The sequence below is a fragment of the Ambystoma mexicanum genome, chromosome 11 (assembly GCF_040938575.1).
Source record: "Ambystoma mexicanum isolate Mex_15411 chromosome 11, UKY_AmexF1_1, whole genome shotgun sequence".
Taxonomy (NCBI): Eukaryota; Metazoa; Chordata; class Amphibia; order Caudata; family Ambystomatidae; genus Ambystoma; species Ambystoma mexicanum.
This window is the reverse complement of record NC_090934.1, coordinates 29,555,327-29,573,197: the sequence shown is the minus strand read 5'-3', so window position 1 is coordinate 29,573,197 and position 17,871 is coordinate 29,555,327. Positions and strand designations below refer to the sequence as shown.

Here is a 17,871-nt window from a genome sequence, read left to right as displayed (position 1 = left end):
ATCATTTTTTTGCGGCAACAACACATTTTGGGATACAGCGGGCTGGGTATCAGGAAGCCTAGGTGATGGGATAAAAGATGGTAATTGTGATTGAAATGTCTTTGTTTTATGGCGTTATCTGGCATATTTGTTTTTAAAGAATAGGGCACAAAAGCCATAAATCAAAATAGCCGCCTAGTAAAGGTTATTCGAAACAGCAAGTTATCAGAGTACAAAACTCACAAAGGACAAGCCACGGCCACTGCTTCGCGGCAAAGCGGAACTTATCCGTGAACTTGCTCGTGTGCCTGAGAGCGCCCTTTGTAGAAACAATGACACACCTTTTCCTGGGCGGGCCTTGGTTGAAAGTGTCAATCAAAATGGTGTCCCAGTGAAGGCAATCCGCTTGAGCATGCAGTGCTAGATCATAGAAAAAACAAACAAATGAAAGATCAGACTTGATAGTGTAACGCCCAACCGAGTTCCAATTGATTCCAGGCTTCAGTTCCAATCAGTTCCAAGCAAACAAATCACCTGGTTAGATATAGCGAAGACCTGAGTCCACAAGGAAACACCGTATCAAAAAAGCAGATGAGTAGTCTTCACGAGCGGCAAAGCGGAACTTATCCGTGAACTTGTTCGTGCGCGCGCTGTGCGCTTGAGAGCCCCCTTTGTAGAAACAATGACACGCCTTTTCCTGGGCGGGCCTTGGTTGAAAGTGTCAATCAAAATGATGGTGTCACAGTGAAAGCAATCCGCCTGAGCACACAGTGCTGGTTAGATATAACAAAGTCCTCTGAGTCCACAAGGAAACAGTAGCAAAAAAGCAGACGAGATGTTTAGTGTAAAGTAAAATGAGACTATCCAATAATTTCTCAACCCAATCAGCTGTGTGACCGCAGCTGCTTTTCATTAGCAACACTTAAAAGCTGCAAGAGGGGCAACTGTTAACATTAGGCACTATTGCTTCACAACACTCTCGTATCTCGACAAAAAGTGTAATTTAACTGTTTCTTTTGCATTTTTCTACCCGGCAAATACAGTGCTTGCAATTCATATCTGTATTTATAGCCTGCGAGTGTGCCGCAAAATTAGTTCTACGTGTGCCAAGAGTCATGGTTTGCAGAGCACTGATGTAAATACACTGCCACCCCCTCCCCCGCTATAAATCTGCCTCTGTTCCTTTGTCAGGCTGTTTCACTCCCCACCTAGTACAGTAATATACAATCTGCAGCTCTCCAGGTGATTTGGACTAAGTCTCCCAGGATGCCGCACAAGCTATGCTGACTATTGCTGGTGGGTGGTGAAGTCGAAAACGTGGGCCAGAGATTGCAGACCCTTGATGTTTCAACCCCCTTATTCCTGCTGCACTGGTCAAATCTCTGTAATGGAAGGCACCTGCATGCGGGTTTACCCTGGCTGTCTGTATCGCAGATGCTTTTTATTGGAACACCATGTCTCGAATATGCAATACAGAGGTCTGTTTTTCGGTTGGTGGGGCAGTTGCTCAGGAAGCTTGTTTTCATCTTGCGCTTGCGCTCTCATTTCAGACTATCTGCTTGTGGGATATCAGTGCTGTCCCAAAGGAGGGAAAGGTGGTGGATGCAAAGACTATCTTCACTGGGCACACTGCAGTTGTGGAGGACGTGTCCTGGCATCTGCTTCACGAGTCTCTCTTTGGATCTGTGGCCGATGATCAAAAGTTGATGATGTAAGTAGTGCTGGCGTCCTTTTCTTATTAGAGGTTCTCCCTGAGCAGGGTTGGTTTTCTGTGACCCCTGGTTGGAAATAAGAACCAGATACGAATATTAATGCGTCTCAATCCTTTTCTGCACTCGGGGGTGCATGCTCTGGTGGGTAGCAAGCCATCTTTTAGGGGTTTCCTAGCCTTCCTGTTTGGCTGTGAAGCTGCACTTCTTGTGGTGGTGCTTTCTATGGGATTTCTAAATGAAATGTGGCATGTGTTCAGTGTTCTTGCCTTTAAGGTATATGGGTAGTATGTGTAGTCTTGGACCTATGCACCATCTTTGCAGCTTGTTCCTGATGGCCAGTGTCAGTGGAGCGCTTAGCCCTGGGCACAGGGTGTCTGCATTGATGGCTCTTCAGATGTTTGGATTTAAAATGTCCATGATCCTTCACCAGTGACTATGCAAGCCAAAGATTCCAGACCCTTCCTTAGTGCACATGGTTGCCTGCTTGTTCTGAGCCACTCCTGGTCCAGGCTTACCCGGGTTGCAATGAAGTGCATATTTGTCACGCATGTCCTATTTACTTTCTAATCTATTTTAGATGGGACACTCGCTCAAACAACACCTCCAAACCCAGCCACTCTGTGGATGCTCACACGGCTGAAGTGAACTGCCTGTCCTTTAATCCGTACAGTGAGTTTATCCTGGCCACAGGTTCTGCTGATAAGGTACGTCTGGCCTGAGACTTGGGCAGAGATTTGGGGCTTGAATTCACTTTTGGTGACTTAATTTGCATGCCTCATTGACCGTTTCTGTTCCCTGTTCAGACTGTGGCCTTGTGGGATCTGAGGAACTTGAAATTGAAGCTGCATTCTTTTGAATCGCACAAGGATGAAATCTTTCAGGTACTCATGTACTCTTGCTGGCTTTTTCCCATATGTATTTACTTGTATATGGACTCTCTACATATATTTGAGGGATTTCTTGCATATAGCCCAGTGTGTGTAGCAGAAAACCCTTTTGAAGCGACCAAACCGGATGGGACAGCCCACTTTTACGGTCCTTTTTCTCAATTTAATTTGTTTGCTTGAAGAATAATTTCCTTTTCTTGTTCAGTTGCGGGCTGCACCACCTGAAGCCAGAAAGCAAATAGCGTTTTAACTTTGCATTGTAAAAAGTGATGGCATGACCTCTCTAGCCTTTTGAGAGGATACCCTTGGATTTTGTTGTGTGCATGCTTGTTTGTGATACGTTTTCGATACTTTTAACACCGGGTCCATAAAGCATTTCCAGTGAGGAGCTTAGAAGGTATGTTAACCATTCTCTCAAATGGGTAATGCAATTCTTTTGAAATAGAATCTCAAAAATAGTTCAAGGTTTCGAACACCTACAATGGCTACAACAATGTTGAAAGAGTACGAAGGCTGACTTGAGGATGCAATGCTGAATTTGCTACAGATGGGGAACCTTAATCTGCAATTGCCATCCATTCTACAGTGTTTTAATGAATTAGTTTTTATTTTGTACAGGGAATGCACAGTTTGATTCTGAACTTTTTTTCTTTCTTTATAGGTGCAGTGGTCTCCACATAACGAAACTATTCTGGCCTCCAGTGGCACAGACCGAAGGCTTAATGTCTGGGACCTAAGGTGATGCCAGCCACTTGGTATACTGTTAATGTCTGGCAATCTAAGGTAGCCGCTGACTGCTGTTAATGCTTATGCCACTTCTGTGTTGCTGATCTGGCGTTCTGGGTGGTTGGTAGCTCCAGGCAAGTGTCCATCTTTGCTTTCCCAATCATGTTGCTCACACTGTTCTGAGCTCCTAGTTGGTAGTGGGCTTTGCCCATCTATCTTGGATGCTGTGTATACGGAGTGAGACCCTTATCACCCAGCTTGCACAGTAACACGGTTTTACACTTAATTGCTGCACCTTCCTAATGTAATTTTCTGTTTTTCAGTAAAATTGGCGAGGAACAGTCTCCCGAAGATGCAGAGGACGGCCCACCTGAGCTGTTGGTAAGTTACTGGCTGCAGGCCTTGGCTAAGTAACTGAAATACCCTCTCGCGTATAGTGGCCTGGAGGATTAATTTCCGCAATGCATTCCATGAGATTACACCATTGTTCCCACATTTGGTTATGTTGCAGTTTTCATTGAACACGTCCCTGTTCTTCGTGGTGAAAGAGGTCAAAATGTTTGCTTGCACTGTACTAAAGGGTCAGTGTTCGCAGGACTTATTCCGGGTGTAGGATCTGTGAAGGCTGGCAACCTTAGCACGCAATGGTTGCTAGAGTAGAACCTTTGGTACCTGTGACCAGTCAGTTTTCTTTGCTTGTTGATGGGATTCCTTTTTTAGGCTACAGATGTAGACTTATTGTTTTTGGGGAGTCACTGAAGTCTGAAGCCTTCACTCCATTTAGTCTACACATTCTTCCGAGCTTGTCACAAGGTACGTTATTGTACCAAAGCTTTCTCCACTCCTACATCATTCTCCCTCCAAACTTGTGCAACCTCGCTCATGAGACTGCTGCACAGGTGCTTGTGATGCCTTTCTGCAGCCTTGGGCCCCAACACAGCAGACTGTTTTCTCAGTCCATTCAACATCACACTAGCCTCCCGCCCCACTCAATCTTGATGGGCCAGGCCCTTTCCTCCATACTCTCCCTAACCCCTCCCCCCACCCCCAATCCCGGGACAGTTTGTGGGCTGTTCTTTACCTGTTCAGGTAAGGACCTGGTTTTGGGGTTGAGGGGTGTTTGGAAACTCCCCAAGTTCCCCTGCACATGTATTGCCAAAGCTAACATGTAGGTAGTAGCCTTTCTCAAGGGTATCTTTGTGGGTCCTGGTAATTGGGGCCACATTGTCCGCATATGCAGCGGTGCACATGATTGATGTCCCAATGTTTGGTGTCTACTGTCAATTTGTTTAAGTTGTCAGTGACAACACACACATTTAAACAGTGGTGCCAGGACACAGCTCTGCCTTACCCCAACATTAGGTGAGCAATTAGCAACAAGTTACCCCTCTTGCTATAAATTACTAGTTTTACTGATAAATACCTCCAATTGGAACTGTAATAGTGTAAAAAATGGCTGGGGAGCATATTCCCACATCAAAATCTTATTTGGAGCCCTGCCTCAGTTTGCTTCTTGGTGTTACCATAAACTCAAAATTCACTTTAAAAGTGGATTAACTTGGCACAATCTAAAAAACAATGCATACAACTCTGTTATGACGTTAGTCCAAAAGTAAACCCTCCCTCTAATCAGCTGGCCATACCATGAGGAATAATGTGTTTCCGATGACATTTGCTGAAGTGTGAAACTTGATTAGTGAGGGGTCCCCATCAAATGGGTTAGAAAAGCTTACATCATCATAGGCAATTTGATGCATCTGCAATTCCTATCGGCATCGCACCAGGAAGAGCCAAATCTCATGAATGAACTCGCGTAGGTTTAAAGCTCTTCAATTGGCTGCCTGCTCTGGAGCTTTCCTATGTTGTGTTATGCTATGTGTCTGCTTGTAACGCGCTGCTAGCCCGCAGGCATCCGAGCGCGCAGAACCAAGAAAGATCAAATACACAGTTCTCTTTGTTAAACTAAAGTTGAAAATAAAGGATGATCTGCACTGTTCATTGGGGTTTTCAGCAATTTCCTGAACCTCTGGTGGTTCACTTCTTGTCGTAATACCATCTGCAATTTGTTCCAGTAGTGTGCTACCTTTACCGGAAAGGACCGACCTCGCCCGAGTGCATGATTAGCACAAGGTTATGTTTAAAGTAATCCTGTCTGTTGATCTTAAGCATCTTCAGGGTTTGTAAAAGGAGAAATGTGTTTTTTTTTTTTTTTTAAATAGCTCAGGCTTCTCCATATAAGCATCTATGGATTATTGTCATGACCTTAAAGTTAACTCTGTCCTCCGCTCTTAACCAGTGGAGGGCTCTTCTCCCTATTGATACATGTTCTGTTTTAAAACCGCCCATACCTAGCCATTGTGTTACCACTGCCCATACTTAGCCACTGTGTTGACAGCCATTGTACGCTCTATAGGATGATCCCCATCCTCTTCCTCCTGATCACCCTTTGCCCCACAATGACAACAGCAAACCACAGACCGCAGCCTATGCCCACTGCAACGTCAAACTCTGATGACGAGCCCCGACTGACCAGCACCCCAGACACTAACCCACAAACTATAGAGATAAAGATACCTACCACCCACCTACCACCCCATAACAAATATCCCATGCGATACCTTAAGTAGAAATGTAAAACTACGATCTAGACTACCCAAAATCTATGAACCACCAGCCAGACTAGCCACCAAACCTAGCAATACAAGAAACCACCAACGCAATGCCCCCAAACTAGACGCATCCCCCACCAAAAGAGATTCTCACGCTTGCAGTCCTACTAACCACCACCGCAAATCAAGCAACAGACCCACCAAAAAGAAAAGCCATGTCACCCCTGCGACACCCAAACCAAAAATACCGCTGAATTGTGCCCTTAATGCTAGATCAAGCGCATGCCACCGAAATTGCCGATCTCATCCAAATAGGCGATTATGACCTTCTAGCCATAACGGAAACCTGGCTTCACCAAGCAGCAGGACCCGCTTTGATGCTTGCCCTGCCCCCTAACTACAACATTCTCAGAGAGGACAGAACCAACTCTTGGAGGCGGCCTAGCCATCATCGCTAAAAACAACCTTGCCATAACAATAGAAATGCCCTCAATCACCAAATCTTGTGAATCCTTAACTGCCAAACTCTCAACATCACCCTCCCAATCTATCAATATACACCTCATCTATAGGCCTCCAGGTCCCATCGGAACCTTTTAGGAGGACATCTCTATGATCCTCTCAAATAATCTAAAAAACTCATCGCAAGCCATCCTCCTGGGAGACATGAACCTAGGTTTCAATGACCACAAAGACTTGCAAGCGACTAACATTGCCAATGTCATCACAGAACTGGGATTTACCCAAAGAATCTCACAACCCACCCACGAAAAAGGTCGAACACTCGACTGGGTAGCCAACCACAACTGTAATGTAACAATCACCGATATCTGCCCACAAATCTGGACAGATCATGCACTAATAACCTTTCTGATAAATGAAAACGCCACCCAACCCAAGGAAATTGTACTGGCCCCACCCATACCGACCAGAAATAAAAAAAAACATAACTACAGACAAACTGCTACCACTTATCCTCCCAACCCTAAATTCCTTATCTGAATCGCTAAACCCAACAGCCCTAGTGAACGAATTCAACTCAACCATGGCCACATCCTTGGACACTATCGCCCCGTTGAAAATGAGAAAACGCAAGCCCAGAGCACACAATACCTGGTTCACCCCTCACCTCAAATCCCTAAGAATTGCAAAACGCAAATGCGAATCCGCCTGGTGACTAACTCCATCAGAGACTAAAAAATAGCTCTCATCAGTGCCTCTAAGATCTACAAAAATGAAATGAGGAAGGCCAAAAAAGAAAACTTCAACAACAGAATACTACAGGCTAAGTCTGGAACCAAAGAACTATTTCTTATACTAAAGGAACTAGAAAACCCTATCCCTGCTCCAGACAACTGCGATAAAAATAAAACGTGATGTTCCAACATCCAAAAAGCTCTAAACAACAAAATTGCCACACTCCAAACCAAAATTGAGAAAAAGAAACAAGCTATACCCACCTCAACCAATCCAAGTGGTAAACCACCCACCCCCACCAAGCCAGAACACAAATTCAACTTCACCAAAATAACAATCTTGGAGATTGAAAAAATAATACTCTCGCTCAAACCAACTAACTGTCGAGGCGACATATGCCCAGCCCAACTGATAAAAGACGCGGCCAGAGACCTTTCCCCATTTATCACCAAACTTATTAATGCTTCCTTTGCATCAGGCACTATACCAGACAATCTTAAGCAATCATGGGTCCTCCCCCTCCTTAAAAAGCAAACCTTGGACCCCGCCATCCCGACTAACTACAGACCAATCACCACGGTACCATTTCTGCTAAAAATCCTAGACAAAGTGGCCTACCTACAGATCCAAAAATATCTGGATTTGCACCAACTATTAGGTACCAGACAGTCAGGCTTCAGGTCTCAACATGGCACCGAAACTGCACTTACCGATCTCAAAACCCAAGTCGATGAGCTGAGAGATCTTGGAAAAACTGCCCTTCTCCTCCTACTGGACCTCTCAGCGGCATTTGACCTGGTGGATCATGATGTGCTCTGTACCCACTTGGAAACCGCGGCCCACTTCTCCACACATGCCATTGCATGGATCAGGTCGTTCCTAAGCGGCAGAACCATGAGTTTTCTCCACCTCCGCAGCGGCTGACCCAGTACCTATCACATGTGGCGTCCCCCAGGGATCCTGTGTCTCTCCGACCATGTATAACATCTTCACAAAGCCCCTGTTCGATGATCTGGACCTTCTGGGTGTCACCTACACAAACTATGCAGATGACACTCAGATTCTCATCCCACTCTCGGGTGGGATTATGAGCAGGATTTGGCCTTGGTGAACAGAATATACCTCATTCAGGCATGGATGGCCCGTCATGGTCTATGCCTGAATGATGACAAAACGGAACTTATCATACTGGGGAACACACAAAATATCAAAAAACTGAACGATGACTACTCATTATTTGTCATAGATGGCAACACCATTAAAGTAGCGAAAGAAGTAAAAACACTAGGTTTTTACCTCGACTCTTGCCTCTCCCTAACAAAGCAGGTGAATGCGATGGCCTCTAGCACCACTTACACCTGTAAGCTGATTAGAGCAGCTAAACCATATCTATCCACTGCCAGCTGCCTCACCCTATCAAGAGCCCTGGTATTATCCAAATTGGACGACTGCAATGCACTATACATAGGGTCCAATAAACGCACATTGCAAAAAATCCAAACCCTGCAGAACAACGCCCTTCGAGCCGCCCTAGGAATCCCAAGAAGATAGCACATCTCAGACGTCAGAAGACAATCTAACTGGCTATCCACAGCTGACAAAATTAATCTCAAGACAGCATCACTGGCTTTCAAAAGTATTAATGACCTAGCCCCCAAATACTTAACAGAAAGATTCAAAAGAAGAACTTCTAACAGACCTACCAGAGAAGCATACACCAACCAACTAGCCGTGCCCCCATTTAAGCTGAGCACAGCCGGAGGCACCAGCTTCCCTGTCAAAGCAGCCCAGCTATGGAACTCCCTCCCATCATCCTTAAGATCTGTCCAATCTTATCCACACTTCAGACTCAATTGCATTAAATGGCTCAAAGAAAATGACCTATAACCTACTAGACTCAGACTATTCGTCTGACCCACCTGTTAAATCTGCAGCCGAACGCATACCGCGTTCATCACCCGCTTAACCCACCTTGCTCCCGACACTCAACGCTTACTGTGTACACATCCCTGTGCACACTCACCTGCACATGTAACCACGCATACTGTCATCACTTACTGTTGACACACCCTGTAACCCACCTGAAATGTAGTAACTAACACGTACATTGTCATCATTTACTGCTAATGCACCTTGTAACCCTTCTGAAATGTAGTAACTGTAACACGTACATTGTCATCATTTACTGTTAATGCTCCTTGTAACCCTCCTGAAATGTGTAACTGTAACATGTAAGCTTAAAGTATTCTTGAACACGCGCCCGGATACCCTCGGGTCTGGCGCGCGCTACAAATAAATAAACAAATATTTTTAACTATGCGAACTGCATCGTTTTCCATGACTTGGCACTTTTGGATTTCCCTCTTCATGGCTCCCAGCAATAAGGCATTGCCGTAGTCAAGATGCGTCAAAATGATGGCTCTAGCAATTGTCGCAGAGTTAACTTCATTGATGAAAGGTCTTATCGCTTTCAAGAGGCGCAAATAGTAGGTGGTGGTTTTCTGCAGGTAATTAACCTGTACCTCAGATCCCACCGATGCTTCCACCATCCCGAGAGTTTTAACGTACGGCATCACCGGGATGATAGCCTCTTTGATGGTTAAAGTCTTATATTCCATCCCCAGCTTCGATCTGTCCTGTTGCGTTCCGAAGATAATCAGTTCAGTTTTTGTATTATTTAAGCACATCCAATGATGTTGCATCCAATAATCTATAACCCTATAACCTGATATACCTCTGTAATTTTTCTGTAATCAGTGGTATAATCACCCTTGAGTTCAAAAATCAGCTGCGTGTCATCGGCGTAATTCGTGAAGAATACGCTAATGTGTTTCAGGATTTCATAGGCTTCTCAGGTTCTACAGTAAAGGAGACAGGCTTGCTCCCTGCGGGACTCCATATAAAATGGCGGCTGCCTTAGAGAAATTGTCACCCCAGTGTACTCTAGCACTCCCATCTTTCAGAAAAGATGACAACCAGGCCAGCGTTTTGGGTGAGCGACCTGCTCTTTTAGCCAGTGCCTCCTGAAGGAGCTGGTGATCCACCAAGTCGAAGGCAGGCAGCACTTGGGTCCAGTAGCATGAGAATGCCTGTTTTACCTTTGTCTATCAGTCTAGCATGTGTGGCTGAAGGTCCAGCATGGCCGATTCGGTGCTATGGGAGACCCGGAAGCCTGATTGTTAATACAGTAACTTCAGATCTTCCACATTCTTTTGCAGTTGGTTTGTTGGAATTTTATTTAGCACCTTCAGAATAAAATTCGAATTTGTGATGAGCCGTAAATTGCCGGGATCTTTGGGATGCAACCCTGCTTTTTTGACTAATGGGGTAATTGTTACCTCCTTAATCTCCTTGTGCACCACACCTTCACTAAAAGATGCATTAACCATCCTCGTCAAAACCGGGGAGAAAAGTTCTTTATGCTCCAAGATGATTTTTGTGGGCAGAATATTTTCTGCACACGAAGTAGATTTCATTTTAGCCATTACCTTGCATAAATCATCCGCAGATATGGGCGAGAACCTAAAACTCTCTCTTACTTCCTATTTATGGTTTCAACTGGAGTAGCTGGTCTGTCCATCAGTTCTGGCTGTGATAATGTTGTTTCTGGCCTTTTGAATCTTGGCTGTGAAAGCTTCCTGCACCCCATCAGTCTTCACTGGTGGGTATATGAGGTGGGGAAAGTATCCTGGAGTTTTCCATTCCCTTAAGTATATCAAAGATTTTACTAGATGTGTTTGAGGCTGCCTCGATTTTCTTTATTATAATTTTTCTCAGCATCCTTAACACCTTTCCTATAGATATGTTCAGCACTTTTCCAATTTTCTTTATTTACTTGGGTTTGATTCTGTCGCCATATTCTTTCTTTGGCTCGTTTCGCCTCTTTTTTTTTTTTTAGATCTTCACTGTACCATATGCTGTGGTTATTTTTTCTCAACAATTTCTGTTTCAGTGGGGCAGTCTCTTCCACCAAGGCATGCATACGTTGTATTTCGTAAACATGCTTTCAGTCCTCCTTTTCAAGAAAGGACTCTGCAATCTTCTGTAAGCATGGTTTCAGTTTATCAGGGCCTATGTTTTTTCTACTCCACCCCTTGATTTGGAGGTTTTCAGTTTGTATAGACTACGTATTCAGTTGTAATTCAAGAGTGACTAAGTAGTGATCCGACCATATACATGGTTCGATAATGACATTATGGCATTTCAGGTTATTGGTAAATACCCAATCTAACTGATTCCCTTGGAGTCGTGGGTTCTTTATTTAATACTGGAAATCCCAAATTCTTCATGGACTTCTCCAGCAGTATTGCTTCTTTGTCCTCCATATTCCCTCTCCTATCTCCTACTAGCAGCGTAGACGTATTGGTTGAAATGAGCTTAGTTACTTGAGAGGTAACTTCATTCTCAAAGTCCGAAACTAAGGAAGGAGGTCTGTATAGAGCAATGATATTTAGACTGTCATTAGGTGTGTATGTGAGTTTTAGTTGAATTGTCTCTCAGCCTGTACATCTTCAGCCTTGTATAACTTCAAAGTGTCTCTGGCTATGACGGCAACTCCTCCACCTATACCATTCTGTTTTTGTTGTATATTATGTACCCCTCTGGTACTGCATTTTCACACACTGGGTCGATGGGCTCCTTCAGCCAGGTTTCTGTTATACATAGTAGGTCTAGGTCCTGCTTTTTAATGAGGTCATAAACATTATGAACATGTTTATTTAAAGACTGCATATTTAGCAGCCCCACTTTCAACTTTGCTGTGTTACAAATATATAATCAAGTTTCCTCTCTCCTACTCCCCCCTCTGCCTGTCTGGAGGGACCGTTTGTCTGCGTTAGATTCCCGCTAATTGCTGGGTTTCCAATTTTAACTCCGTTAGTCTCCACCATAGGGCTCCTCCTGCTCTCTCTACCATGTTAGACTGTTTACCTCCCTTCATTGTCTGAATCATGTGATAGGTTGTATGAGCGAGAGTGAGGGTACCGGAAAGCTGTAAAGTAAGAAATGAACTGATTTGAGCACCCCATGCACCTCCTTGCACAGACTGAATCAGACTGTGCCTGCCCGTGCGGGCTGGTGCGTTCGTGCCGGGGTTTGAAGGGAAATGGTGTTCTAGGACTACAATCCTTCTGGGGATTGTAGTTCTTTACTGATATAAAAGCGTGCTTTTACTCGCGTCTCACAGGATATGGAGTCTAAACAGATTAAACACTGAAACACAGAATGTCAATTCTAGCGTCTCCCCCCACTATTAGCAGGTCTTAAGCAAAACATTTCTAAAACTCCTGTTGCTGAAGCACACGATACAAATAAAGGCTAAATTATGTCTATTAAACGAAGATAAAATGTACATTTTAAAATTCTTTTTATTATTGCATGATCAACTTATGGCCTAACAACTATTACTGTAGGCGATAACTATTGGCGATAACGATTGACCTAATTGGTACGTGGCAAGTATTGGGAGATTTGAGTGACTCAACTTTCTATATTTACGTAATGGGCACAAGGTACTTGTGTATGTTGCATATGCTCTGTTTTTATTTTCATGAGCTTCATGGCTTATTTGCCGTCTGACCTTCTTCGCACAGCTTCCTCTTTGCCTTGCATATGTTAGTATAGCATCACTTATGTGACTTAGTCTTGCAACAGTTATCTGGCCACTATGGTTCCATTATGTCAGTTTATAAACTCCACCGCTCCCACAGCTTAATCTGTGAATTACACCCTCATGGAAAGGCTATGCTTGTGTGTGTGTGTGGCTGAGGTTTGAGCGCACCAGTCTGAATATCAGGACAACACTTGGGTTTTTATTTTGAATGCACACACCTTGAATCTTCTGTATTGGCTAGCACAATGGGTGGTGCCATCATGGCCGGCATGCATGCAGCCAGTGCTTCTGTTGCCCACTTGTTTGCCTTCTTGTATTTATTTTCCAGCACATCCACAGTTCCCTTTTGCCCTATTAGTGTTCTGGGGGTGGCAGTGGAACTTGTGCAATTCCGTTTGGTGCAAGGGCATTCGATGTTTAGAAAATACTGTTAAGCATTGGGAGCGCTCTGATCCCCACCTGCATTTATTGAGATGTGTTGTGCTTTCTAAAAGCAGTGGAGCTCTTTGTGTACACGATACACATGCTTCTGTGAGGCACTTCTTTTGGAGTGTAAATCGAGGAGTGAAAATGTAGTTTGTCATGCTTGAAACTTGTTGTTCAGTGATGGGACTGTTTCTTTTTTTTAGTTTATTCATGGTGGGCACACTGCCAAGATCTCAGACTTCTCCTGGAACCCCAATGAGCCTTGGGTGATCTGCTCTGTCTCAGAAGACAACATCATGCAAGTCTGGCAGATGGTGAGTGACCTGCTGGGAGGGCACTGGCATTTGTTTTAACCTTGGTCTGGCATTTCAGACCAGAGTTTATCAGGCCATTGGCTTTGCATTGATTGCTGTACAACCTACTACAAACGGGGACACATGTCTTGGAATCGCAGACATTACTTCATCGTGTAGATAGCATGCCTTTTGAACACCTGTTCTGAACACCTGTATAATGTACTTTAATGGTGCTCCATCAAAAGTGCCTTGCTGTCACAGATGTCTCAAAGAACACTCCCAACACCCTTGACGGTTCAAGGCTGGCTCTACAGCAGTACCTCCTTCGTCCAAACCAATACCAGTCCAAACCAATACCACTCCCTACTCCCCAGGTTGGCATATACAGAATGTTCCCTATTGTCTAAGCTCTGGCTTATGCTGAAGGGGAAATGCCTAAAGACCAATGCCTGATCTATCCTGCCTCCGGCACTCCTAACTCTCATCTCCTACTTCCTTCTCCGCCTGTGGTGTCCCCCAGGGTTCTAACCTCTCCCCCTGGCTCTTAAACGTCTACCTTGCTCTGCTGGCACGCCTCATCACCCCCTTTTCCCACAACTTTCAGTGTTGTGTAGACGACACACAACTCTCAGACTTCCTTCTGACCCTCTTGCACCTTCCATCATCCCTGACTGCCTAGCTGCCATCCAGTCCTGGTGCACCTCCAACGATCTCTGCCTCAACACCTGTAAAACTGAGATCCTGCCCATCAGGACACATGCTCCCTCCTCCTCCTTCCCTTCACTGTGGCCATCCTCCATGGGCTGTGCGCCTGCTCCTTCTGAAGCCAGAAAACTTGGGAGTCCTCTTCGACTCCTCTCTCTCCTTCCTCCCTCACATTCAGGACATTGCCAAGAACAATCACTTTCCGCTTCATAGGAATTCTCGCTTTCCCCCTGCGGCTCAATGTTACCCGAGCCTTGGTCCTCTCAATGTTCTACTACTGCAACAGCCTTCTCCTGAATCTACCTTCTTCCACTCTGCGACCCATCCAGCTAATCCACAATAGGGCAGCAAGACTTATCCTTAGCCTCAAGCCCAGGGACTGCCTAGAAAAGTCTTTACTGGCTCCCAGTTGCTGCACGGATTAAATTCAAATCCCTCTGCATCATCCAGAAGGCTGTCTGGGCATGGGGACCCAACTGTCTACAACTTTCTAACTAAATACTCTCCATCTAGAACTCTACGTTCCTCTGGCACCAACTTGTGTGTAAGACGTTTTGCTAAACAAAGGGCAAGAGGTCGATCACTTTCCTCAGCTGGCTCCCTCCTATGGAACCACCTTCCCCTCCCTCTGTACCTTGAGCAGCACTTAAATTCCAGAAGCTCTTCAAGACCTTCTTCCTTTACATCCTACTTCCCTCTTCTAAGCCCAGTTGCTGTGATTGATGTCCTGGGCCCTTCTGCATCCTCATTTGACCTCCCAAATGCATTCGCCCAAGCTTCTGTCTTCCCTCAGCACTTCCACCCACCTTCCTCCCTGGATGTTTGCACTTACACAGCCTGGAGCCGCTTTGGGTATAGCACTCCTTAGCATGCACTTTCATCTGTTGCTCACCCACAAGCGCACACACACTCCAGCACTTACGCCCTCTTCTTTGCTGCACCTGCACGTTCAGAATACTCACAAGGCATAGTAGGTTTGTCCTTTTTTTCCCCCTTTCCCTCCACTGTTTTAAAATGTTGTGTACTTTAATGTTTCACTCCCCTGTTGCCTCCCTTTGCCCTGTGGGTGCTTTGAAATAGTATGTTTGTTAATCTGCTCAGAATCACATGCTGTGCATATAGTCCGACATCTAGTGGCAATCGCAGAGTATTGCATCTTTCTTTCGCGGATCGAAAGGGGACGTCGACATGGGTGTGCATGTAACACTATTCCTAACGTGACGTGTAGTGTACCCAAAATCCCTTGTGGGTTGATGTCCCTCAGATTGTTTTTTCCCCCTGCCCAGCTAGCTGGTCGTCATATGCAGAGCTCGTAAGAGAGATTTCAAAAACATGAGACAACTTTTCCCAGGACAGTTGGTCATTTGTCTTAGGCTACTGTGGACCCCTACGCCGAGATGTCTACGACTTTCGGCAAATGGTGCTTTGGCCGACGCTGTCGACCGTGTCGCCTCGGCCCTATGGCCAGGCCTATACAGTAGGGAGAGTGGGGCCCCAGGGTTTAATTATTTAAGAATGCATTTCCTTTTCCCCTTGTCTTGCTGCCGCCCTTTACCTCTGCTATGGAGAGGACTCCATTTAAGTTCTGTCCGTTATGCAACATAAAGGATCAGTGGAAGAACACTCGCCGAAAGTGTAAGAAATTTCTGCCTCGTGTTCACGCCGAGCAATCCTGCAAGTCTTGCCAACTTCTCGGCCAAAGACGTTAAAAGATCAGAAGATGAAACGGTGGGCTGCCTATGCCATTCAGCAGGCCTAGAGTTGTTCCTGCGTCAGCAGAGGCGCCTCGAGTGACGAGGATTCTAGCGGCAGCCATGGCTCCGATGTGGAGGCCATAGACCTTCATGCGGATTTCATTTCCCAGTTGCCAGTCCCGACAGGCAGGCCACCGGTACTGCTATGGGGGAGACTACATGCTGGCGACAGGGACACACCTGCACCACTGAAAGATAAACACACAACACCACGGACTCCCTCGACAGGTAGAGGAGGCAATAGGCGTCAAGAGGCCTGCCAAAGGTTTCAGCGGCACCTACCAATCCTCATCCGTCGTCACGGCATGCATCCAAAGGTTTCGGCGGTCCCGAAAACCTCAAAGGTGCATACAGGCACGTCAATCTCTCCCTAATCCACCGGAGCTAAGCAATCTCGCAAACATTATTTCAGCTATGAATAACCTGATAAGCTCGTCCTCATCAAGAGGAGTATTCAGAAGTCTCCCAGCCCCTCTCTCAGGCTTTGTCTAACAAGGTCCCTCATTCTGAGAACCCCTTTTCTCCTGAAGACTTTGCCTCCTCCTGACCCCTCTGGTTCATCCCATTTGACCAGAGTGAGGTTTGAGAGCTGTGTGAACAAAAGTTTGTAGACTTCTGACAATTTTTTTCACCCCTAAGAGAACTATGGAGGAGGGTTACTGCCCTAGTTTTCCAAAAGTGCAAAAACTCTTCACCCAAAACCTGCAGGAAGAGGTTTGAGTGTTGCACATCTGTTTGATTGGCTGGGTTCCTAGGTAAAAGTCTGATACTGGAAGCTGAACAGGTAGTCGAGCACTGGACCTGACTCCGAAGAGGAAGATGAAGAAAACACATCTGAGATGATTTACAGCTACCGGAGAGCCTGCTGTGTAACCAGAGCCTGCCGTTACCCTTCCATGCAACCTGGGGGACTCTGAAAACGACAACCCCAGAGCCTGGTGAGAATTATTAGACTCAAGAAGACCTGTATGTTGAGTCATCCCATGTCGTGCTGGGACCTTGCAGGGCTGCAATATCCCAAGACCCTGGTACCTCTAGCCATGGAGCATTGCATGGTCTCACGAATTCCGTATTGAGCCAAAACTTTACTGGCATCGTGCTTGTCCTCCAGAGACGTGAATCAAGTCTGAAAAGTCCCCTCACCAGAGTGCTGGACCTTGCAAGTGACGCGAATCCGATCAGCGATATGCAGTCTCTTTCTGGCCCCTAAAAAGGGTGGCAAAACCAGAGCTACATCCAGCCGCGAAAACTCTTTTGATCCCTGCTGCAGAGGTCCTTTCAGTGACCTGTCTTCAGCCTTCATGACAAGGAATCCAGCGACTGGGTTTTTGGCTGCAGACCCTGAAGTCTTCCCCTGTTTAACCACCTCCTGTGCTGGGTAAACCATGTGAAGAACCTTTTGCATAGAGCCTGCCCCGTGATCCCTGATGCACAAGTCCTTCCTGTGTCCTGTCTTCAGTTTTCATGATAAAGGAATTCAATGACGCAGTTTTTGGCTGCAGATTTGAATTTCTTGCTGCAAATCTTCTGTGTTGGCTGGGGTATTAACTTACCTTGGGCCTTTCTGATTCCTGTTAAACTTTGGAGTGTTCTTGTGATTGGGAATACTTTCATCCAGTTCACCCATGGTACCTGCTGGGATCCTCTTAGGGTGTCTTCTCAGCCTCTTTTCCTTTGCAGGTTGGGAGCAGGTGCAAGTGGATCTAGGTCACCTGACCCAAGCAACACCCACCTTCTTAGCCCTGCCTCTTCCTTCCTGCTCTTAACTATTAGATCAAGGGTGTCTCTCGCCCAGGCGTCTCTAGCGAAGGGCAGACGAAGAAAAGGTAAATTTCTGTTTGGTCCTGTTCGGACCAGGAGTACCCAGGGCCCGATCCCCTGCTCAGACAGCAGGTAAGCATGCACCAACATGTGTTACTCCCTCTGTCCCCACACGCCATCCCCACTGCCTCTGGTCCCCCCCCCCTTC

General features: G+C 45.8%; 1 protein-coding gene across 1 annotated transcript in view; it reads left to right on the top strand.

Moving 5' to 3' along the window:
- The window catches only part of RBBP4 (RB binding protein 4, chromatin remodeling factor), a 110,841-nt gene that overhangs the window by 83,653 nt on the left and 9,317 nt on the right, over positions 1–17,871 (top strand). Inside the window, exons 6-11 of the mRNA XM_069622461.1 lie at positions 1,530–1,690; positions 2,269–2,395; positions 2,495–2,572; positions 3,240–3,316; positions 3,628–3,685; positions 13,351–13,461. Of these exons, the coding sequence (XP_069478562.1) occupies positions 1,530–1,690; positions 2,269–2,395; positions 2,495–2,572; positions 3,240–3,316; positions 3,628–3,685; positions 13,351–13,461 (612 nt within the window). The remainder of the gene's footprint in view (positions 1–1,529; positions 1,691–2,268; positions 2,396–2,494; positions 2,573–3,239; positions 3,317–3,627; positions 3,686–13,350; positions 13,462–17,871) is intronic.